The 25,150-nt window shown below is 33.4% G+C and overlaps 4 protein-coding genes across 5 annotated transcripts; 3 read left to right on the forward strand and 1 right to left on the reverse strand.

The window, feature by feature from the left end:
• Window positions 1-1,385: 1,385 nt before the first annotated feature.
• On the forward strand, window positions 1,386-9,738 carry LOC132746911 (opioid-binding protein/cell adhesion molecule homolog). Its single transcript, XM_060736185.1, has 9 exons — window positions 1,386-1,542; window positions 3,070-3,176; window positions 3,857-4,061; window positions 4,670-4,810; window positions 5,623-5,745; window positions 6,362-6,516; window positions 7,154-7,298; window positions 7,519-7,599; window positions 8,414-9,738. Exons 1-9 carry the CDS (start codon window positions 1,485-1,487, stop codon window positions 8,503-8,505), a joined length of 1,107 nt encoding a protein of 368 aa, XP_060592168.1. The 5' UTR covers window positions 1,386-1,484; the 3' UTR covers window positions 8,506-9,738.
• A 760-nt stretch (window positions 9,739-10,498) lies between these two features.
• On the forward strand, window positions 10,499-12,397 carry LOC132746912 (ileal sodium/bile acid cotransporter-like). The gene is made up of 3 exons (XM_060736186.1): window positions 10,499-10,943; window positions 11,279-11,483; window positions 11,846-12,397. Exons 1-3 carry the CDS (start codon window positions 10,546-10,548, stop codon window positions 12,308-12,310), a joined length of 1,068 nt encoding a protein of 355 aa, XP_060592169.1. The 5' UTR covers window positions 10,499-10,545; the 3' UTR covers window positions 12,311-12,397.
• Window positions 12,398-13,816: 1,419 nt separating this feature from the next.
• LOC132746908 (collectin-12-like) lies at window positions 13,817-17,916 on the forward strand. Its single transcript, XM_060736182.1, has 4 exons — window positions 13,817-14,162; window positions 14,720-14,805; window positions 16,082-16,169; window positions 17,660-17,916. The coding sequence occupies exons 1-4, from the start codon at window positions 13,817-13,819 to the stop codon at window positions 17,914-17,916; spliced, it is 777 nt and encodes a 258-aa protein (XP_060592165.1).
• A 454-nt stretch (window positions 17,917-18,370) lies between these two features.
• On the reverse strand, window positions 18,371-20,473 carry LOC132746913 (uncharacterized). Of its 2 annotated transcripts, none has more exons than XM_060736187.1 (2): window positions 20,344-20,473; window positions 18,371-19,642 (listed from the first exon to the last, which is right to left on the reverse strand). In XM_060736187.1, exons 1-2 carry the CDS (start codon window positions 20,371-20,373, stop codon window positions 18,716-18,718), a joined length of 957 nt encoding a protein of 318 aa, XP_060592170.1. In that variant the 5' UTR covers window positions 20,374-20,473; the 3' UTR covers window positions 18,371-18,715. The 2 variants fall into 2 exon arrangements, with proteins under 2 accessions (XP_060592170.1, XP_060592171.1); XM_060736188.1 differs by having other exon boundaries at window positions 20,433-20,454.
• Window positions 20,474-25,150: the final 4,677 nt, after the last annotated feature.

The raw sequence follows: 25,150 nt of genomic DNA on the forward strand, positions 1-25,150 counted from the left end.
TAGCACCGGCTTTGGCGGTATTTTATCTTTAACACTTAATCAATAACTTGAATGGACCAGAAAAATATGATAACACTGAAGTGAAGTTCAGGGCAACTTTTTACACTTGACTACCGCTGTTGTGAAGTATAAAAAATTGCAAAAAAGGGAGCCTAATACCTAGATAAATAGAACATGTATATACATACAGTGGTTGCGTTTGTTAGCTTCAGTTCGCTAAAAGGACAAACCAGTGAATTCTAACTGTTAGACACTATGATATTAGTGTGGTATAAATTTATATTACAGATAAATATGCTAACTAGCAAAATAATGTAGTAACTACGTGTAATATGAACAATATTACATGTAATTACCGACAGATATTTCTATAATGATCGGATGATTTGATGACACAAGTATATGATGAGACTGTACTAAGTCAGTAACCTTTATGAATGGTGTATGTGTGTTTTACGGTGTTCTCTTTAAACTCGTCACCTTGAATCAAAACTGTTTAATGGTTTCTTTTTTGTTTAAACAATTGCGGCAATTTTATTCAGATACTTTAAGCTGTCTGTAAAAGACTCCCTTATGAGTTTCAGTTTGAAAATCGACTGAACCGTCCAAAAATGAGATGTAATTCAAAGGTTTTTTAATCGAAGCACAGCGACTATTTTATTCAGTTGAATAGAATGATTTTAGTTATTTTTGTTAAAGACGATTTTTCTTTGATCAATCTTTGGTCAGTGAGTGTCTAATATGGCCAAACTCTATGATAACAACTAAAGCAGAAATTTGACATTTTATGAGAACAATAACAAGTGGTTAGTGGTGAGAGAGAGTGTCCGAAATAGTCTTAAAGCAACAAGCACAGTCATTTATTCTATGTTCATTTACTTTTAGTCACTACTAATGGTTGGTGAGGTCAGTGAAGAAACGGAAGTTGAACGCCACTAAATTTTTAAAATGTTATCAAGCTGTCAAAACCTCTATTTAACCGGGGTTTCTATTATACGGCAAAATGGTGCATGCACATATATATTGACGACGATTTCACAAGGTACAAGGTTACCCGGTTAAATCCACTTTCTTGCACTTTAAATGACACATGTTTTTGTACGAGACTGATTCCCTACTATTAACAAATTGTGTCACTAATAGTATAAAAACAGGATAGAAAACATATAAATGAAACATCAAATGAAAATAACTCCTCTGAAGAAGCCACATTAGCCAATACCTACAGGAACTAAACGAAACACGTGTAAGTGAGTAACACCATTATAAACAGAACTATTGTTTTTAGAAAATGTCAATCCAAATTTGTCAATTAATGAATAACTTTGAAACCAGTCATCAGCGCGTGCTTCTGTAATTTAGCATAAAATATATTCTAAAAGTTATAATACGGTGATTATTATCATATCATCATCGTACACTGGTAACAAACATAACGTTTGATAATACGGCGTGTAGAACACCGAGGAACACATTTTATAAAAATGGATATATCTTTAAATATTCCGGTCTTGTTTGGTTTCTTAAAAGTATCTATAGCAGGTAAGATTTACGCAAAATCTTCATTATATAGCATTTATATATCATCAAAACACTGGTGGTGGTAGTGGTGGTGGTGGTAGTTTACCCTCCGAATGACAGCAGAAAGCAACTTTGAATTAATCAGAACACAGTTCAGCCACAGCATTGTCCCTGGGCAGGATCTCAAGCAGTTACCAGTGCTAAAGCCTTTATCACTGTCGCAATGAACTAATCACTTCTGTACCTACCAGAGCCGAGGTACATTACAAATGACCGTAGAAAGCATTTCATAATCAATTACAACGATGTCGGGACCTATACATTCCGGGAATCGAGCCCGGGTCGCCCCCAACCTGTTGAGCTAACCGGACGGCTCGCAAAGTATTAGGGAATAGATTTAAGTACATCCTGGGTAACCCAGACTATACCAGTATATTAGAATTAGTATAATATACGAAATGTGTACCGTGGGTTTCGACGATGGCTTTAGTAGTGAAAATTATCATAGTTTCAATTTCACTGGGCTTTTGATTAGTCCTATAAATTTGACGATGAAATTGTAAATTTAGGAGGAATAATATTTCTTTACTGTTTTTTCACAAAACATTTTTTTTATTTTTTTTATTACCGCAAGCAAATATATTTCAACTGTAACAAAATTAAATCAACAATACCATGAACTCAGCTCACCTTAACATTCAATGCTGAACTATAGAATATACTTTTCTTACATTCTGTCAGCGCATACAATAATTTGGACAAACTAAACAAAAACCCATGAATACTGGTTATGGGCTTTGTATCATATCCAGAATATTCTTCATCAACGATGATACCCTCCATTATTGAAAATGGTGTTTCAGATTTATCTACACCACACGTATTCGTTTCGTTATGATCATTTATTACAGCTCGTTCATTTTGATTGATATTCCCCTGCAAAAACTTCCGTTGTTAAAGATGTTTACTTTTAACTATGTCACCAAAAGAGTTAAAGACATGAAAAGTACTACTAAATTCTCTGGTAAATGACCCTATAGCTACATAGTGAATATTTAAAACTGAATCGAGAAAACAATTCCGGCCACAGTGTGACAATATTTTTTACAGTTAGAACTGTTTTCTATGTAACAGTACAATTTTAGTCACATACTTGATACATGCATTACCAATATGAATTACCCTTATGCATTCTGCTGTGTTGGCTTTACTTACAAAATAGTTAAGATAAGATCATTTAAGATCATTTAGCAGACGATTTAAACATGTAATAAATGATAATAACGAAACGAATACGTGTGGTGTAGATAAATCTGAAACACCATTTTCAATAATGGAGGGTATCATCGCTGATGAAGAATATTCTGGATATGATACAAAGCCCATAACCAGTATTCATGGGTTTTTGTTTAGTTTGTCCAAATTATTGTATGTATACGGAAAGAATATAAAGGGCATGTCAGTCAATAAAAACCGGAAAATTTTATTTGCATAATCAGCAATCATTACATATTTTATAACCGTTTTCCCTTATATTTTTCGTAACAGTTTATGGTGTAAACCCATCTATAGATTCTCCAGTTACGAATGTCACTGCATTAGAAGGTAACACCGTCACTTTGCCTTGTGTTGTAAAATACCTGGGCGAATTTAAGGTAAATATGCCATTTTACTTTTATTCTAATATAAATAAGTTAACATTAACATTAATGTATGACATAACTTAAGTCTGCACGGACATTTAAAAGCACCATAGATGTTCCAAACTTTGTAATAAATGAGCATTAGATGGTCATAAATGTTGTTCAATTTGTTAAATATTGTAACAATACAATACATAGGCCCCGTAATTGTCGGTTAGAAACGAAAGTATTTCGAACAATTCAATTTCTCAATTGAACACATGATAACTGCTCTGGTACACATAGTGCACCTTTCAAATTATAAACAATGACTTGTTTAATCAACGTAATAAATGAGCCGCGTCACGACAAAACCAACATAATGGGTTTGCGACCAGCATGAATCCAGACCAGCCTGCGCATCCACGCAGTCTGATCAGGATCCATGCTGTTCGCTAACAAACCCTATAGCAAGTAGAGAAACTGATAGCGAACAGCATGGATCCTGATCAGACTGCAAGGATGCGCAGGCTGGTCTGGATCCATGCTGGTCGCAAACCCATTATGTTGGTTTTGTCGTGACGCGGCTAAAATTAAGAAATTTAAAGAAATGATCAATTCAGTTCATCTTTATTTGAAACAAGGCGTAGAAAAGAGCCATATTCTTTATTTTATTAACCATTTACATGTATACACTGTACATATTATTTAAGGTTGTATGGATAAGTCCATCTTCGGTTGCATTGACTCTCGATGATCGAAGTATAACGGACGATGCTCGTTACCTTGTCGAGAGACCATTTAGCCAAGAATGGAACTTAAATATTATGAACGTAACACACCAAGACGCTGGGCAATATCGCTGCCAGGTAAACACCGTTCCAGTCACGTCAAAAACTGTCAACCTTGCCGTTCTAGGTAAATCGAACAAAACATTTATTTAAGTCTCGAGTGTTCGAGTTGAATTTCACGATTTCATTAAAAATTTAATTTCAAATAAATGAAATATTTTTTTTACAATGTCATTAAAATCGTTTTCTCGTTGATACTGATCGATACTGATGATGAGGCGCGTGGCGTATTTAAAGATCCCGTTACTCAATTTTTGTTATGGTTTTATATCATAAATATAATGCTCAAATGAAGATTTATCAATATTGTAAGTTCCAAAAAGCATTATTTGTAAAGATATTACTGAATTTAACATTTCATGTAAATAAAGGGAGGTAATTAGAAATTTATATTCTATAAAGTCTAAGTCAAATTTTTCAATAAGAAATGAATGCATTTATTTTAATGATTACATATAATGTGGACAAATATTTGCAGTACATATTTTACATACTCTTCGATGTTTGAACATTGTTTAAGAAGCATAATTATATACATATATAAGTACAACATAGAACACTACGCATTTAATAGTCAGTGCGGCCTCTTCATGGTCACAGTAGTATAATTTCATGCATTATAAAATTGTCATCAAATTGAATTATATGTGTAAAAATCATATTTTCTTTATGCAGTTCCTGCCAAGATTATCAAAGATATTTCAAGTAGAGATGTGATATTGAAAGAAGGTGAAACATTGTTTCTACAGTGTAACGCCACAGGGTTTCCGCAGCCTACAGTCAAATGGTATAAACTACAATTGGGACAAAAGCAGGGTAAGTTTCCAACCTTAAAGCGGCCCTCAGCTTTGCTAAAGGTTAAATCAAATTAAGGATATTTGTAGATAAATGATTTCATATGATATCAAAAGTCAAATCAAAAGAATTAAGGTGAAAAATAAAATTTGCCGACACTAAAATACATAAATATAAGGGAAGCCATCGATACCTCTAATCTACCGCTCTACTCTCTATGCATGTATTTGAATTCGAAAAGTGGACTATTCGTTTCTCAAACTTCTATTTTCAGAAAAAATTTCACTGACGCGTTTATAAATTGCTCTCGGCACGTATGTTTTGAACAAGGCTTAACCGTGATATGATGCACTTTTCCAAGATAGAATTACTAAAAACAACACATGATTGTTTTTCCAACAGAAAAGAAAAACTGAAGGCCGCTTTAAAATATCACGCCGAAACTACTGAACAAAGTATGAGTTACTTCATTGTCATAAAAATCATTTATTTCTGAAATATGTCTTCAGTAAACCCTAACAGTTTAGTTAATATTATGTGCCATTGAAGTTATGATGTATTTTCTTTTACTTGTATTTCTGTTGAAGACTCCGCGTGTTACTTTAAACATATTTATCTAAGCTCGATATCAATCACTTTCGAGTCCGCTTCATGGAAACTACCATTACCGGTGTCATTGAAGAAACGAGATTGTGACCCAAGTAGGGCTCGAACCCATGCTCCCTGAGTTGAGAGGCAGACACCTTACCCACTAGGCCACCAGTTCCGCGTGTTCCATGTTGTATCCGTTATTATTTGTTGCATTATTTTCTCCTAAAATCTGTTTTCTGCAGACATACACCGTTCTGGAGATGTGTTGATTATACCAAACGTGACCAGACAGACGGCCGGTACATACGAGTGCGTGGCTTATAATGGTAAATCAGACAGCAAGAAAACTAGAGTTATCGTACAATGTACGTATTCCTTATTCAACATTATTAAATATTTTCATACGCAGAGTAAAATGTTTTAGTGAAAGAACTGTTTTACATTATGAAAATAATTGGTAAAAAATAAAGGAGTAAACCTATATCATTTAATCAAAGTAAAGAAAGTGCATGTACTCTACAAACTAGCCAAGCAATTCAAACTAAATACAAAGAGGTTTAGAGTGGGCGCAATTCAAACAGGTGTTATGTAGAATGATGGTTTACATACATGAGATCAACTGTAAACAGTCAAAGTCAATCGCACACCTTTTCGACAGTGAACAAAATACAAAGACTTCCGGTAACGTAGCATCGTTTTGAATTGATATTTGCTTGCCAAAAGAACAATGCACATGAATAGCCAAGTATTATACATGTATTTCGACACTTACTGCTTACATTGGTTAAATTCACTACAAATTGTACATAAATAAACAGTTTATTCTAAACTTTTTAAATGTTTATATGTACGCCTCTGATTCACCTAAGCTGTCGATAAGGGATTGAATAAATATACTATTCAAACTAGTATACTATTATAATGAGTCTGAAAGAATTGTTATGGCTTTAGATGATTATGCTTATGCTTTTTTCTCATAAGTTGCTCCAAAGGTCAGCCTCCTATCCAAGCGGATTGGTCAGAATGTTGGAAAAGAAACCATCCTGGACTGTAAGATTACTGCCAACCCGCCTTCAGATATGTATTGGCTAAAGGGCAACACCAATCTTGACACCCCCAACAAAGGCAAATACCAGGTATATGATAGAACATTTTTATTTTTATTTTAGTATTAAACTACAGATTATTCATAAAAATGTTCTGACACATATAAACATTATACTTTGAAAAAGGAAAGTTGTAGGTCATCTATTGTCATACATTGAACTGGGTGTGCTTTGATGCCAACATACATTTTCCACAGAAATTCAAACCTTCAACTACTTACAAGTAGTCAATTATACTGAAATATTCTATCTACGGCAAGACTTGTAAAATAATCTTGACAAAAAGTCACGTGAGACCGGTATTTGTCGTCATACATATGACGAAATGCAGTTCTTTGACAGAATACCAGACATTATGATTCACCGACACTGGCTTACATATTGCCTTCCTTGCCATTGAAACATGTAGCATTGCCCATTGTATGGCTGGTAGCTGAGTGTTTCTGTTAGATAAGTACATTAACGACTCTCAGTTTCGATTCATCTCTACAGTACACTTAAATCTGCTTTCATCCTTCCTTCTGTTTTATGAATTTGTTTATGTGAACGTTGTTTTATAATTTTTGCAGTAAATACTTAAGCATATTCTTAACAAAGGTTTAATAGACACATGCTTATGAAAAAAGTCTAATGTAACAATTTACAGATATAACTCCGTCTATTTTAGATGAGACTCTATGGCAGCAACATAGACAATACTGTTAAAACATTGTCCTTGGCAATATCAGACCTACAAAAAGATGACTTTGGAAACTATACGTGCTACGCTAGAAATTCCTTAGGCAAAGATTTTGACACAGTGTTAGTATATGGTACGTACAACAAACACCATATATAAACAATATGCATTCAAAGTGTAACAAATGCTCCGTTTTCAAACTTTATAACATTGTTCAATAGACAATGCGAACATGAATTTATTCTACATTGTACCAATATGAGATCAAAGATGCACTTATAGAAGCGGTTTTAGATGCATGATAATGTATATTAAGGTATAAGAAATAGTTTTGATTTAATTTTTGTTTTCAGATTACGCCATACATTTCACTACACCCGCATCAATTGATACAAGTCAGACAAATCTACAGATCAATCATTCTAAAGCTACAGGTATAATCGGCTTGCTCCTGATCACTTTATATAACTATCTCAAGTTAATTACTAATTTTGTGAAGACACTGTATAAAGTAAATTAAATTATATTTCAATTTTAAAAATCTTGATGCGGTTGAATCGGCACACATCAAGAAATAAAGCCCTGAATCAAACTTTAATCACTGTCATTTTGCACAATAAAAATAATTATTCTGAAAAAAAAACGGGATGAGCGAATGATCTAAAATTTGTACACAAGTTATTGGTCTGGACCTACATTAAATGGTACAAAAATTTTGTGAAAACATTTCAAGTACTGTCATGTGTAGCTTCACTGAGGTCCATATGAATAAAAAAAGCATACAATTTGAAGTTCTTACACAAATCGACTGGTGTACTTGAAATGTAAAAATGTGCCAAGATAAAGAAAACATATACTCAGAATTTAATTGAAAATCATTTTTTGTGCGATTCTCAGCCTGATTTGAGTTAAAAGCATTTAAACGCAATTTCAATGTCTATTATTATATTATATTATATTATTAAATTTATCATATTATATAATATTATTTTGCAAAATGCAGAGAACCAGTAATCTGATATTTTGCAAATATATTAAAGAATCGGATCTTCATCAAATGGTCAACAATTCTCGATTAGAAATTTCCAGTTCCTTCTTGTCAACATCCTTTAAAACTTAAATAAGTTATATGCCATTATCATTCCATAAAAAGAAGATAGGAAACGTTAAGTACAAGAAAATATATTTTTGTGATTGGCAATACTTTTAAAAAGGCAATGTTAACATTACTATTTTCCACTTTTACAGGTTTATCGGCTGATGTGTCTAAAGGGAATCATTACATGATGACGTCATCAATTTTATTACTCTATATTACGATGGTCTTTATAATATTCTAAATGAAAAAAGCCAACACTTTATCACATTTTATCGACATATCTTAAGTAACTAAACATTAATGTAGGAATAGTGAATAGCTTTACCCCTCACTTTAGTTAGTTATACTGTTAATGCAAGTGTACCACGTGACTAAGAAATTTGTACTGTCACAGGGTAACAGTATCTTTAACAGTATAAAATATTGTCAAATGGTCTATTTTCTAAAGAAAATAAATAAAATCATCATAAAAAATCATCACACGTACTGTTCGGGTAACAGTATTTTCCTTGGGATGATATTTTTACTGTTACCCACAAACCCCATGTGTTATTTATATAATAATGCAGCATGCTGAAATAGAAGAATAGGAAGGTTATATAGTTGACCTGCTTTAATTCAATTAACCCCTAGCCTGCTGAATGTTAAAAAAGGGACTTATCCAGCTTCCATCTTCAAGGTTAAAGCTTTAAACGAATGTTTCCATTATTACAATTGGTAATATGGTCGCATGTTACTATAGAAACGTTTGTGTTACATGTGGCATCAGAATAAAATTCCAGCCGTTTACACATTTTATATATTTTTTCATATATTTTTTTTCTTCAAATGTTGTCCCAACAAATGAGCAACCTATAAATGTTAAGCAAAGTTTTTCATGCATACAGTATGACATTGGATGCTATAACAACGATTTTATCTATATCACAAAAACTTCTTGTTTGTTTTTTAATTTAAATTCTACCTTTAGCAGTTTAATGAAGTTTTTCAGATTTCCTCTAATAATCAAAGACTTTTGTCCCTTATTTTCGACCTGATGTTTATCTGTATATATATTCTGTAACATTATGTATATATAGTGTTGATAAGACATACACCACTTTCTTATCATAATCCTTCATTTTCAATACGTTGATGGTAGTTCATATTAGCATAAACATAGTTGTAAGATAAGTACTTTCAGCTTTCATTATTAAAATTCTAGTCTACCCCCTTTGGCTTGAGCGATCGAAATATGAGAGAAAAATGATGTGATCCAAGTAGGTTCAAACTTAAATTCTCATAGATTGGCAGCAGACACATTTTCTCCAATATCTTGCTCCCAATTTAATATGTTGATGATCTTGTAACTAAAGAAAGTTGATAGAGCTCAAAAACGTCAGTGTAGTTCTTAAGATTTTACATTTTCTTTCTAAAAATACATATTTGTTTACCATTTTCGTACGAACAGTGCTAAATAAATTTAGACAATTTATACCTTTCTTTATTATATATGTGTCCATCTATATACCCTTGTAGACCATTATTTATATATACATGTACGGTGTCCAACATGTTGGTTTTTCATGTAAAATATTTCTTTATTTCAATCTGCAAAACGTCGAAAAGAGTCTATTGCCTTTGGTATCCACATACAAAATAAAGCAAGTTAATTGTAATGTACGAAATACCGGTAAGGACATTTCAACTTCATGAATTTCAGATGTCATCATCGTGAATTCACAATTTTAACTACTTCTTACTTGGATTTTTTTTACCGTATTTGTGATAAGCGAACTTATAAAAGTGCATCAGAATGTTAAGTATAAATTTAGGCCGTTGGTCGTTGCTTTCAAACCATTTGTCCCGCTCCGCTATGGGTTCGAATCCCGACAGGGCTTTTGCATTCTTTCAAGTGATGCAGCTAGCTTCCGGAACATCAGTGGTTCTACTCCGGTTCTCGCTTGTGCCAGAAATAATGCACAGAAGGGTACCATAAGTTTTTCCTTCACCAGTATAGTTTGAAAGTCGCCATGTGACCTATTCTATGTTTGTGTGTCGTAAAACCGAACAAAAATATTTTGAGACAAACAAAAATAGCCGTAATTGTAGAATAAGAAATTGCATCCATATCTCGTTTTGGACAATTTAAATACAGAAGACGGCATGGAGATAAATCAAACTTCTAAATAGTTTGACATGGTCATCTTGTCAGATGTTTATTTTCCCACGCACTTGACAAACAAACAACAGGTGCTATACTAGATTGTTTGATTCATTTGGCAACAATTTAAATAAAGAGATGGAAACTGTAACAGAGGCTGACCATCTCATACCGGATGTTACTAATGGAACTAATGTATCACTATCCGACTTTAATATTACAACAGCAGCAAGTGGACTTTCAACATTAAAAGTCGTTTCGGACGTTGTTATTACCACAACTTTAGTGATCATAATGTTTGGCATGGGCTGTACAATAGAACTGTGGAAACTTATCGGGCATTTACGGCGGCCAATCGGAGCAGCTATAGGAATGCTTGCTCAGTTTATCGTGCTACCATTGGTCACATTTGGATTCGCGCATGCGCTTCAGTTAGAACCTGTTGCCGCCATAGGGATGCTGGTAATGGGTAGTTGTCCTGGTGGTTCTACATCAAATATATTCTCGTATTGGGCTGACGGAGACGTGCCCTTAAGGTTGGTTATATTTTACAATAAACATAGTCGTTTATGTTCCGAGTTAAACTTATCCATACATTCATTAATTATTTTCTGTCCTTTTTTAAACATTACATGTATCTATGGTTTTTAAGTAAATTGCATCATTGTTAAATTCAAAAATCTACTGTCAAAGGAAATAACATTAAAATAAAGGCTTTCGTGTTTCTCAATTACGGAATTGCGGGGGATGGAACCTTAGACCACAGTGCATCTAGTCGCCATTAAATTTTAACATTTATAGTGTCAGTCAGATATATATTGCCGCTAAACAATAATTAACTGTCGTACATTTTATTTCGTTGCCTTTTCAGTTTAACTATGACATCATTGGCTACTCTTTTGGCGTTGGGTATGATGCCTTTAAATATATGGCTGTACAGTAGAAGCTGGACGAATGATGATCTTGTCATACCTTACAAAAATATTATTATCTCCCTTGTAATGACAGTGGGGCCTGCTGCTGTGGGAATAGCTTTACGTTGGAAGTGGGAAAGGGTCGCTTTATTTTTTGTCAAGGTAAGAACATGGAAAGAACAAAATTGAAATTAAAAATAAAATCGCAACTTGAAAGTTCAAGAGAAAATTCTTGGCATTCATTTATCAGATAGAGACTATTTGGGATAACTTTAAAGTGTTGTGTGAGGGTGTGCCATACGTATACTTTCCCTGGGTATAACGCGTCTTTACGAGTTTCTGACCCTTCTTAAATCTAATTAGATCTCCCGAGCCACAAAGAAGGAATTCAGTTGACAAGGAAGTTTTGTCCTGTGTCACATGATCAAATAATTCTGTTTCTGAAACATCTTTGATAAGTTTTGTTTAAACACTGTTTTCTTGTGACACTAAGATACGGCATGCTCTTTGTTTTTCTTTTTCAGATAGGAAGTTTCTGTGGTGGTTTGGCGGTGATTCTGTCAATGACTTTAATGAGCCTACTTTATCCGTTCATGTACAAATCTTCTTGGAAAATCTACATCGGTGCCTTCTTTTTACCCTTTGTCGGATTTGCATTCGGATACATTGTAGCTAAGATATGCCGAATGAATGCCACGCATGCGCGAACAGTAGCGCTTGAAACAGGAATTCAAAACTTTCCATTGTGCATGACCCTTATTAGTTTATCTTTCCCGAAAAATATGATTCCGAAATTAGCTCTTTTCCCTTTATTATACGGAGTTTTTGTGCTGACAAACAGTTGTGTGTTTGTGTTACTTTATCACGTGATGAAGAAATTAAAGGAAAAGTATGATAAAATGGCGGGAAAAGAATTTACCAGAGTACCAGTCAACGAAAATAACGGTACTGTTGATGTAGAGAATATAAAGACTCTAGGTATGAGCTGAAGGTCATTTTCATTTTTAGGTCATTTTACAAGGTAAAGATGATTGTTTTGAGTTCTGAAATAAAGTTAGTTATATTTGTAACTATTTTGAAAATGTTGTATAAATAAAAGAGAAAAGGAAGGTAATAAAAATATTATATATAAAACATGCTTGTCATGAAAATTTTCTGCTTATCCTTTACATGTATATTTAAAAAAGAGTATTTCTTACTTATGTTTGAGATATTTGATGCAATAAAATGATTGTTTATGTATCTATTTGAAACCTATTTTTGGTCATATCTTGAGGGTTAGTCCGCCTTATTGGCTTTCCTACAAATTTCTCGGCAAGTAACAGACTGCCTATCTCACACGATTTCTATATCAGCAGTGTGAGAAACATGTCAATTAATAAGACTCAAGTCTGACGGAGAAAATCGTCACCTTTGGGGATTGAACCAACCACTCCTGGAATACAAATCAGATGATGTGCCTAATGAGCAAAACGGGCGGACTCGAAAGTTGGATAGAATGATATGTCTGAAATATATTAATTTGCGTTCCATTGTATTGACTATTGACGCCTGAACTCTTATATTGCTAATATGTATACATATTGCTTTGATTGTTTGAAATGACAGTTTATAAATGCGATGGTGTAATATCAATATACTAAAAAAATAGTGTGCCACCTGACAGCATGGGAGTGCATGGGAGTGCAGACTGGCTTGGGTCCATGTTAAAAACCATGTCATTATACTTGCTAGCATTTACAGTGTCAACAATTATTCAAAACTGTGCTGTCAGTGGCAAAGGATGGTGTGTGCTCGTTAATGAGAATAATTGATGTAAATTTAAGAGCACAAATACATACAGTTTTACAGTGGGAAAACGCCTCAAGTTTTTGCACTCCCAAAAAATATATGAGCTTTCAATTAATGATACTGTGGACGTGTATAAACTTGAGAATTTCGTTTCTAAGTTTGATATCCATACTCACGACTGCTTATTTCAACTTGATAAATGTATGAACATTTCCAGTTTTTTTTACAGTGAAAAATGAAGCCTCCTCTATTCTATTCTTCACAAAAGTAAGACAAACAAAACCAAGAACTGTTGTGTAACCCATGTCAACCAGTTACTATATGTAGTGTCTCACAGTAGCAACTTGTTCATCATAAAACTGTAAACATTGGAAAGGTCCATTATCATGAATATGGATCAATTACAAAAATACAAATTATATTCTACTTTTAACTAGAGAAGTGTTATTGCTAAAGTATCCAAAAACATCACCACGCTTAATCAGCATCGCAAACAGAAATAATTATGTATGTGTGTCGTCTGCTATTAAAACAAGAACTGTGAAAGACCATTAACAAATTAAACATGTACATGTAAATATTTATAATCCGTCCTATTAAAGTTTGGCTTATTTGCTGTGCTTACACTACATGTAGTTATATAGTATGAACATTTCCATTACCTTTACCAAAGTGATACTAAAGCATTTTGTCTGAATAAAAACATGGAGTATGGCCTAAAGAAGTTTTGGGCGCGTCTGCGACTTATGCAGTATATTTTGGCAATTATGCTGTTGAATAATGAAGTTACGGCGGTCAATCATGTCATATCAAAATTGACAAGAGTGTCGTCTTTGGATGACAAAATATGTGTGACTAAAGATTTAATATTTTCTTCAAATTTTGGAATGTTGAACAGATGTCTGTTAATGTGTATAAATGAGACAAAGTGTCTATCTGTTTTTTATAATCAGATAGACGGCAAATGTCGCGGATGTGCAGAGATTTATTCATCTCCGGGCGGGCTGATTTCATTCACTGGATTTATATATTTTCAAAAAGAACCTAAAAGTAAGAACTTATTATAACTTTTAAAACAGCTAAATGTACAGTGTTTATATAGTCTATATCATATCAGAATTTTATATATCACAAAATCATATCTAGCCGTTAACAGGTGAGTATCAACATATAACATTGAACAAATCAGCATTTTTTTACATTTTCCTTTTATACTAGTACATTGTAACAAACAACCAAAGTCAGGGCTTATTATAATGAACACTGTATTGTGTCTGGTAGTAGTGAACGTCTTATCGGCTGCCAAAACAAAGGATCATTATAATTTTAAGATTATACGTTAAACTGCCAATCACGAGAAGGGACAATATTACAATTTTAAATAATCTACTTACTGTTTATTTTTCAAATACGTACTGTACGACATTTCATTCTAGTAGGATACTACATTATGATAAGTTAAATATAGATATCTTAAAGATGACATCTATGTAATATCCTAATACTGCTTTCTTCTTTTATAGTTTAGATACACATTTTTCTTAAGACAATACTTTTACTTACATGGATTGGGCAATTATTTGTACCTTTTAACACTCTTTCATTAGCAGTCTGTGAAGAATCTGGTTCGTGGACGGCCTACAAAGAGTCGTGCTACATGTCAAGTCCGAGTGGTACCTTCCAGCAAGGAGTGGTATGATTCAATTTGTTTCATATTTGAGCCGCGTCATGACAAAACCAACATAATGGGTTTGCGACTAGAATGGATCCAGACCAGCCTGCGCATCCGCGCAGTCTGATCAGGATCCATGCTGTTCGCTATCAGTTTCTCTACTTGTTATAGGGTGTGTAAGCGAACAGCATGGATCCTGATCAGACTGCGTGGATGCGCAGGCTGGTCTGGTTCCATGCTGGTCGCAAACGCACTATGTTAGTTTTGTCATTGCGCGCTCATTTGCTTTTCTTCTTTGCCAGTACATTGTATGATAATAATATATTGATAATAATTTATTAAAGTGTTTTACGTAATATGATTATAAACGCGATATACCTAGAACAATTTACTTTGAATAATGTAAAAAAATAATTATAGAGACCTGTTTTTGTATGTGACTTTATATTAAGACATTTGTTAGTATTTACAATAATAAGTCAGGGCCTGCGTTAGCTAATTGGGAAAAGGCCCCTGGCATAAATTGGGAAATAAAAATATTCGGCATGTTGGGAAATTTGTGAAATTTTGAGAAAATGATAACTTCCTAATACATGACTTGTAAATTTTGAGCATTTGTCAAATCATGAAACATGTTACTTTAAGAAACATGCCAAAATAGTTCAAATTTTCTCACAAGTTTAAACAGTTTGATAGTTTTGCGCTTCAACAGTTGGAATTCTTTTTCAAATTGGGAAAAAGAGGCTATTTTGGATAAGGAATGGGTCTTTTGTGTATTTTGATTACTAAATACGCATTAATACATTTTGTATTAGAAATGCAATACTGATATGTACTAATCGTTGCAAAACGTTTGCTTCTTATATATTATGATTGCTATATCTTATTATTTCTTTGGGTTTTTTGTTTGTTTTATTCATTGCTGTAAATTTTTCTGGTGTTTCGGAATCATTGATAACACCACGTTAAGAGCTGTGGATAGAATACCTTTGAAAGCGGTGCTGGGGGCATGACAGGAGTTGTATTTGGTATTATTTCTCACAGCAAAACTCAATTATTCTGCGATTTTAGCTAAATATTTCTTTTATTCTTGCTCCCTCTTTTAAAATATTTTAAGTCAGGTCATATGGGGGCTTTTTCAGAACCCAAGCCATGTAATTAGAACGGCTCGCTTACTTTACGTAGAAAAGCTTACTCAAAAAAATCTGACACTTTCTGCAAGAAATATTAAATATTAGATAGATACATGTGCATTGTTTATTGTATTTATTTTGATAAGTAGTGTCATTTAACACAGGATTATTGTCAGACGAACGGAGCACACCCTGTGTATGTAGAGACTTCTGACGAAAATGAGTTTCTAAAGACCTTTCTAGCAGAACAGGGTAAGTTTGGTTAAATATTATTCTTTTAAAGTATTCAGGAAATCACGTAAAAAATCGTTAAATGATACCTATATGCACGAAAGCCTTCATGTTGTAACTTTACTTTCTATTGAAGTAATACATCACCGTCTGTATTCATGGTTAAAACACAGACGCTTGGGGGTCAGATCCTGCCCCCCAACGTGATACGCCCCTGTAAACACTCTACCAAAACTATTTTAATATTTAAACACGAATTGTACATCTGTTACAACGATAAAAATGGTTTTCGAACAATTTTTACGTATATGAAAAAAAATACCGTATACCATCAAGTCTCAATACTTTATTGAGACTTGATGGTATACGGTATTTTTTTCATATACGTTAAAATTGTTTGAAAACCATTTTTATCGTTGTAACAGATGTACAATTCGTGTTTAAATATTAAAATAGTTTTGGTAGAGTGTTTACAGGGGCGTATCACGTGGGGGGGGGGGGGCAGGATCTGACCCCCAAGCGTCTGTGGGTTAAAATACCCGGTAAAAAATGACGCTCTGCAATTTGTCCAAATGCATGTTAAAATACAGAATTGTAACGATTAATTTGTTTAACTGGTTTAATTTCCCATTTTTATGTATTAGTAAAAATATTATTGTAATGCTGTAACGTTAAGAGGGATGTTAATTGGTGTTTTAAAAGGATGTTGTTACTATAAAATTCAATATTTGATTAGTGTTAGTTACTTTGTATTGATTATATGATAACAAACTAATGAGTATAAAATTATTTGCTTTAAGATTCAATAACTGAATAATAGAAGATCAATATTTTTACAATGTTTTACACCCTTGGAGTAAATTTAATGTGTGCACGTGGGTGGGGGACTTTGGTCGGGGGTATATATTGAATCTTCTTTGAAGCTACACTTTGATTGTGTTAACGATCATCTGTTCATAGTAACATCTTTTATGCAAACAGTGCTGTATATTGAGTGGGTCTTATTAAAAGCAATTCCGTTTGATATTTCAAAATACAAAATGTAAGTGAAAGTGTCTGTAAATTTTATCACCTTTAAACATAAAATATAAAGATTCAAAGTTGTAATATTCATCATTGGATATGGGGAAAAAATAAACAAAAAAACAAAGAACGAAACACACACACAAAAACAAAGAACAAAACAGCACGCTCATGTTTATTGCAACTAGGAAATGACCGAGGATTTTAGGTCCTTGCCATGGCAAATCGTACGAAATATATCGAATCGGTCTTGGCTACGGCTTGACAGCGAGGTGTTCTAAATGATCAAGAATTTCTAAATGGGACTTGAAACTATATAACTATTATTTAACGATACATTTTCTTTGTACGATAAAGGACAGGCAGTTATTTCTGGAAATCAAAAAAGCGCAATTTATCTTGTACATTGTATTTTTCTACAAATATTGAATTTCTATCCAATTGAAAACTATCCAAAAAGTTAATAAACGACATATTTTTATTTTTAGTTTCGAACAATGGTTTATGGTTCATGGGAATGAGCGACAGTACTAAACAAGGGGAGTGGAGATATTGGGGTACTAATGAAATAGTGACGTTCCTAGACTTCTTCCACTCAGAACCGAATGATGATGGGTCTAATTCCCAGCAATGCGCTGTTTTTGTGCAACCGTACCGTTTTAACTACCAATGGGCGGACCATTTCTGTACTGACATTTCTCCAACTGTTTGTGAAAAATCCTGCTGTGAAACCATATATACATAATTATAGTATATGATACAGAAACCTCATAAATAACGTACTATTAATAACGTCTTCTGTGTCATGTATCACAAGAACTGATATAGATGATGGTATATCACGTGACGAACACGACTTTATTTGCTAGGTACATATGTGTATTTAACAATGGTAAAACAAACATTTATACAAGTAACACAGAATCTCCAGCTTCTTTAGATTATTATTAATGAAGAACGTAACGGTGATATAAATTCATCTATAACATTCACCGAACACTTGATCAACTAGTATAGGCAGCTTTTGTTGTAAGTATCATTTATGAAGAGGACATAATAATGTTTGATCAAATCAAACATACATTGTAACTGTATAATTTCCTGTTCGAATAATAAGTAACAATGAGAAAAAATAACAACGACAACAGCAGCAGCAGCAGCAGCAACAACAACAACGAAAAATCAAACAAACGAACATGACACGGAAATGTTGTATATTGTTAAACATGCTTACATAAATGGTGTGAAGTTCAAGGCTGAAGATATATCAGTAAACAATACTAATTTATTTAAATTATTTGCCACCAAAATATAATAATGGTCATTAATAAAACCTGTGGATTTAAGAAAGGAATAGTGATCAAAATCAACAGTGTACTCAGCAAGTTTTAATGATGTATTGGTTATCTGGAAAACAAGCACATACCCTGCTCTTGTCATATGTAGCTTCGAAATAACGTTAATTATTTTATTTTGTTCCTTTAATTCAACACGTTAACAGGTCATCAAAGTTGTTACAATGTAACATCAAACATAGTTTCACTCTATAAATCATTAAAAATTGAATCAAAATCATCATCAATTTCCTTTTCAATATCTTCAATATTCATCCCTTGGGTGAAATATTCTAATGATAAAGCTTTTGACACAGAGAGGCGACTGTCAGGTTTAAAAGCAAGAAGTCCACGGACAATGTCTAAATAGTCCTGGTCAAAATACAAAAAGCGTTCCTCACTCTTTCGCAATTCGAAGGACCGCACAGAACGCATTTTCTTTATATATTTGGCGATTTTTGTCTGATCAACTTCACCAAAAGGAAATCGTCCAGTGAGCATGATAAACAAAACAATTCCGATACTCCATTCGTCAATTGCCCGGATGTCGTAGGTGTCGTCTGCTGTGGCACAAAATATTTCCGGTGGCAAATATTCTGGTGTTGTTGCTATGTAAGCGAAATCATCGTAGGTTGCCTCTGAAACTCTGAGTGCAGACCCAAAATCAATGATCTTTATGTCTCCTGTTGTATCGATCAACATATTTTCAAGTTTCAGGTCACAATGAGCAATTTCTCGGTTATGCATATGTTCAACAGCTGACAGAATTTGCTTGCTATATTTTCGCCTTTTTTCAGCCGACACAGGCCAATTACGGATGATATAATCATGTAGATCCCCTTCAGGTAATCTCTCTATTGCCATGGTAACTATTCTGTTACACGCTATACAATCAAACACTTTCACGATGTTTGGATGCTCGAGGGTTCTTAGTATTTCATACTCTTTGAGGAGACCATCACAAAACTTTCCATCTGTCACTTTGCAAGCGTTTATTTTACCATGACATTCAGCTTGATAAACGGACGAAGTGCCGCCATGACCAATTCGTCCGTTAAAAACATAGTTGCCAACGACCTTGCCCGTCATCCGTTCTTTTCGCCATTTTTTGCCCTTTGGTTTCTGTCGATCATTGTTCTGGGAAAAGAAAACTTTTTATTTAATCTTTTTTTAGCTGATGATATTTGATAAATCTTGCCCAATGAACTACTGATAGATGATAAATACACATAGATATGGTAGGATACAAATCGAAGACTTTGTCGCCAAACTTATATATTTTTTCTATTTTTTTCCTTTATTTAAAGAAGGTAACACATGAAGATATAGCATCGTAGGAAACAAATAACAAATCTTAATTTAAAATGTGGCCTTTTAAACAATATATAAATACACAAAACATCATGATATGTTAACTAAACTCATAACTGACCAAAGTCTCAATATTTGATATTCACTAAGTAAAACAATGAACAATATATAAATATATTAATTATGGCCGCCAACACGCAAAGTATGTAATGTCGAATGCCAACTTCCGGTGGAATATTTAAACATAGAATACCAAAAAAATACTCTTAAGTTTAAACTATAATATACATTAATACATTTGACAGAAAGTCGGCAGTTGTTTATAATTACGTACTTTATAGCGCATTTTATAATTTCTGGTTAAATTCTATGTACTATTTGTAAATTAGATATAAAAATCACTGATGATAATAGAAATAAATAACTCAAACAAGCAAAAAGAAACAAGTTTAACAAATATGGATTGATCTTTATTTTTTATCGAAATTATGTTTAACATAATAAAATTTCTTTGAAAGAATACCTACCAAAAACGTATTCACATCATCCAAGTCCATTATTTATAAACAGAATAAAGATAAATGTATGACACTAGTTTTTGTCGCGCCTTACTTACCAACTACTTCAGTAACTTCCGGCCACAGGGGTTGAAATGTGGTGACGTATATAATGTAAGTTATAGACGATTCAAGTGGGTGTAAATCTCAGCCTTTAGAACGTGTGACTAATATAGATGATGGAATGTACGTTAACCACGTTTTAATGATATTGTCTAGAAAGCACTTTTTTGTTACTTTAAATATCTATTTGTAAAAAAGAAAAGACATGTTGAGAGTTTGGATAAGGAGTTTGACTTACATAAAAGAACTTTTGTTCTGTCTGCATTGCCAATAGTCTGACATATTTGAAAAAAGAAAAACTTGTAGAATTTTGAAGAAACCTTAAATTCATTCAAAAATTAAATTGTTTTAATATACGATAAAACAAGTTACCTTTAGTGATAGTGATATACCGGTATTTTATCTTTGTAATATGAAAACAGAGAAATAAATGTAGCCTTATCGATATACTTCGCCGATATTAAATTCGGAATTGAAAACGGTTATCGCGTGCTAATGATTGAGTAAACAGGCACAGTTATTTGATTTTGATTTTTAACTGCTTTTCGAATGTTTAAAACTATTAAAATTCGTTTGTATCAGTTGTAGGCAGATTGAACACTGTTTCATAGAAATTATTTTAATTTCCTTTTGTTATAGAATATAATAACATATTTTAGCAACAAAAATGGTGTGTCTTTCACGTACATGTATTATGTATTTTCTAGTTATCTGCCTTCCAATTTCAAAAGTTTTATTCCAATAGCAGATAATTAAATTAGTCTAAAATATAGTTTATTATTCACTTTGGTTTATGTTTGTCATTTAATTCGTGGTCACAGTATAAAATTTCACGGAATTCTATAAAATATTTATTGTTCCTTAACTTCCAAGGAACATTCCGCGTGTAACCGTTGACCATTGGATGGTACCGACCGATCGGATAAACAAACGATCAAACGCATTTATACATGTATTTTATACATTGACATTCTTTCATTCGTTCGTCCGTCTGTCAGTGCCAACATCAAATGGTTTATTCACTTCATTCCGTCCATAACCACGGTGAAATAGAAGGACAGCACATTTGTTTAAGATAAAAAAAATCCTATAATTTATGTGGAAAAATGCAAAGAAAAAAACAATAAGAATAAAATAAATAATCAATACATTGTAAAAAGATAAATAAATAAATAGAAGAAAGAGTCCATAAATCCCAGATTTTTCATTCATTCATTCTTTCTTTCATTCATTCATTCATTCATTCATTCATTCATTCATTCATTCATTCATTCATTCATTCATTCATTCATTCATTCATTCCTCTATATGTCTCTATTTGCTATTGTAATGAGAACTGCACAATGATATGATAATATGGAAGATAAGGAAACGACATATTCTTGACGTAAATGTCTGACAAGTAATGTTGCCGCTGTTTCCCCCTTCACATTATTGAATACAGTATATACAATGTATATATCACTGTCCTTTTCAGGAAATTTGTATCGGAAATAAATTTCAATTGCATGTCAACATATATATACATGTTATTAAGATAAAGTGGATCTTTGTGAAATATTTCCTCCTTATAATAAATTTAACCCTTACACCGCTAAATTTCTAAAATTGACGTGTCCACCTTTTAATCTGGACGGCACCATTGAGCATTTTAGGGATAATTTCAAAATAGATAATGACTGCAAACCATGATCAGACGGCAAAGATGACCTTAATCTGTCGTCTGCACTAGTTACATGTTTATATTCAGCGTTCGCCAGTCGTGTTAGGGATAATATTTTTAAGTATCGTCATCTGATTTTTGATATGACCATTTTCTTATACCTTTGTCATATGTCATGAATTTAGTTTTCGGAAACAAATTAGAGGAACTCCGTTGATGTCGAAAACCCTTAAAATTTGAATTTCTTACTAATATCAGCTGGGGCACTTATAACAAGATAATAAATAAATATAAATGAAAATCGTATTTTTGTGCTATTCTCAGGTTCATTTTTCGCAAAAATTAATCCCGAAACATTATTGCAAGCCATGTCATGTCAAAATACCTCAGTGCAGTCCCTTTAAAAGATTTCAATACGAAATTCACATCACTTAATCAATTATACTATAAGACAATTGTAGACATGATAGTTCTGGCTTCCAAAACTTTGTAAGCCACTTTTTTAACATTTTTGTTTTTCATCTGTTCACGTCATGTCATAGTATATACACGGGTGCGCTGAAGACCTTAAGCTATATATACATGGGAATGTATGTAGTTGTCCTGTTACTTTCATAATCTTCCCAAACAAAATATTCACACGATTTAGGCTTATTAACCCCGTAACAATATTCAAACAAACTCCTCGCAGCGGTTACTTCCCCTGACAAGACCAACCACACTACATTCAAAGTTTCGCCCCGCCATCTTTGCCGTCTTTGTCCAACAAGCAATATGTATATGGTAATTTTGATCCCAAACTACACAACCAGGTAAAACAAAATACATTTTCTCAGCGACGAAGGGATACTTTGGTCTAGGACCTTACCTATATGTAGAAAAACAGCTTTCGGGTCTTTACCAATCAACGTGTCCTTGGTGGAAATTTCAGGCAAGCTCCAAATCTTCTGCCGATGCCCTGCAAATTCTCTACGACGTAGGATAGAAAGAAATGTGGCAGAAGAAGTTATTTACTATTACAATCGCATCCTCTCGGTTCTTTCCTGTAATTTTCGGATTTGTATTAATTATATAAAATGATTTATTTGTAGTGGGCAATGTCTCCAGGATAAAACCATTTCTACTGCTGCTGCTATTGCTACAATGTAGCTCTCTACTATTGTTACTACCGACACTATACAGTATGGTTTAGCATTTTTGTATTATTCGTATGCTGTTCCTTGCTGTATTATTCAGGGGCGTTACTATTTTGATAAGTACTCCTTAACTATGGGGGGTTCGGGGGCATGCTCCCCCAAGAAAATTTTCGAAAGAGGAAGCGATATCCTGGCATTTCGTGACTGTCTAGATGCTATATTGACAACATATTGGTGATGATTTCAAACTATTTTATTAATTTTAAAATACAAAAAAAAATGTATGTAAAATGAACAAGTACGTTACATATACAATAAAACCGTTTTTTATATTTATAATCGAATTTTTTGGCATTAAAAAGTTATTTTGCGACCTTCAAACTGATGTTATGGCAACAAATCTCTCGTATTCAGTAAATCTTAATCGCTAGACGTCTGTTTCGTTGGTATGCCAGCTTGTCTACTCGGCATTCACTACCCTATCTTTATAAACATTTATGAGGCCTAGACCAGACATACGCTCAGTCTCCAACGTACGTACTTCTGACGTTTTAGGTCAGTTGTTGCCGTTGACAGACAATGCCTCATGTTTGGGTACAGAGCCTTGCTTTCTTAAGAAAAGATGGGGCCGCTGGACGGCAATTGTCAAGTTCAGGTTATTCCATCACATAAGTCACAGCTAACACTCGGAAAAAATGCGAGGTACAATGCCCCAATGCTCTCTCAGGAAAGAATGTCATACTGCACCTTCATAAGTAGCAACTGTTGTAACAATGTATTAATTTAAGAATGATAATAGCGTGAACATTGTGACTTATTTGGCTTGTAAAATATTTCATTACATTACAATATATCAAAAATACCGCGACATATTACACGCTAAGATATGTCAAAATTAATAATCGTTGCGTAAAACATAGATTATTTGGAGTTAAATATATAACTCACGTGAATACATTAAAGGATTCATTTAAGATATTTTGTTATAAAGTAAATTCATTAGCAGATATACGACTTTAATAATGTAACTTGCTTGATGACTCATCGCAATGTTTTGATGACCACAAAGAATAATAATCTCAACAACTAATATTAGAATCTGGCATTCTTTTAAATAAATGCATAAAATTGTACACTCTTTGTCTTTTTCTGCCTTTTCGGCACGGCCAAGTAATTCTCTGCAGTAATCAAATGATAGAAACGCCATTGAGAAATAACATCAATTTGTTACTTGTTTTCTAGGTAAAAGATGAGAACAAAAATCAAACATACAAGGCGACGTTGGCAGATAGCAGCCCCTACACAATCCAGCCCCACCAGCAGGGCACCCAGAAGGAAGGCACCAAACCAAAAGCAGAAGAGGGAGAAAGGGCCGATACGGGAAATAAGGAGGAAAAAAATACTGCGGGCGACCTGCTAGCCGAATAAGAAGCACGGTGCGCAAAACATGCCGCCAATGCTTGGTGGAATATCTCCGCCAAGAATGGGTCCTGAACCAGGCACATTAAGCTTTTCGTCACTTATCTCCGCTGAATCTGTATAAGATATTGCAATATAGATCATTTTAAAAGATGTATGTTATGATTTTTTTATATAATGATAAAGTCGAAAGAGTCAGATCGAAGGCCTATACAAATATATGTGCCCGACCACACTACCCCCTCTGTTTTTATCACTTTTTTAGAACTTTTAGCGCATGTATTTTTTTAGAATAAAGGATTGATTTGTACACACGGGCGTACAGGAGTACGCCTAGTTAAGCCCCTGTTATTATACTTCACCTAGATAGAGATGTGTACACGTGTATATGCAAAATAATAATTTCTTAACTTGTACAATCTTATTTTATTTGTGAAATAAAATTAACAATATATTACAAAAAAACAACCCAAAAAACATTGTACCTGTTTATACA

This window comes from Ruditapes philippinarum, unplaced genomic scaffold (assembly GCF_026571515.1).
Source record: "Ruditapes philippinarum isolate M1 unplaced genomic scaffold, ASM2657151v2 ctg815_1_1_1_1, whole genome shotgun sequence".
Classification (NCBI taxonomy): domain Eukaryota; kingdom Metazoa; phylum Mollusca; class Bivalvia; order Venerida; family Veneridae; genus Ruditapes; species Ruditapes philippinarum.

Bases quoted from the DNA above. Each gene is read 5' to 3' on its own strand.
- LOC132746908 (XM_060736182.1), top strand. From the start codon at position 13,817: ATGGAGTATGGCCTAAAGAAGTTTTGGGCGCGTCTGCGACTTATGCAG. The intron at 14,163-14,719 runs GTAAGAACTTAT...CTCTTTCATTAG, and splicing joins TTTTCAAAAAGAACCTAAAA to CAGTCTGTGAAGAATCTGGT. The intron at 16,170-17,659 runs GTAAGTTTGGTT...TTTTATTTTTAG, and splicing joins GACCTTTCTAGCAGAACAGG to TTTCGAACAATGGTTTATGG.
- LOC132746911 (XM_060736185.1), top strand. From the start codon at position 1,485: ATGGATATATCTTTAAATATTCCGGTCTTGTTTGGTTTCTTAAAAGTA. The intron at 5,746-6,361 runs GTACGTATTCCT...TTTTCTCATAAG, and splicing joins AACTAGAGTTATCGTACAAT to TTGCTCCAAAGGTCAGCCTC. The intron at 6,517-7,153 runs GTATATGATAGA...CGTCTATTTTAG, and splicing joins CCAACAAAGGCAAATACCAG to ATGAGACTCTATGGCAGCAA.
- LOC132746913 (XM_060736187.1), bottom strand. From the start codon at position 20,373: ATGGACTTGGATGATGTGAATACGTTTTTG. The intron at 19,643-20,343 runs GTAGGTATTCTT...TTCTTTTCCCAG, and splicing joins ATGATGTGAATACGTTTTTG to AACAATGATCGACAGAAACC.
- LOC132746912 (XM_060736186.1), top strand. From the start codon at position 10,546: ATGGAAACTGTAACAGAGGCTGACCATCTCATACCGGATGTTACTAAT. The intron at 10,944-11,278 runs GTTGGTTATATT...TTGCCTTTTCAG, and splicing joins GACGGAGACGTGCCCTTAAG to TTTAACTATGACATCATTGG. The intron at 11,484-11,845 runs GTAAGAACATGG...TTTCTTTTTCAG, and splicing joins TCGCTTTATTTTTTGTCAAG to ATAGGAAGTTTCTGTGGTGG.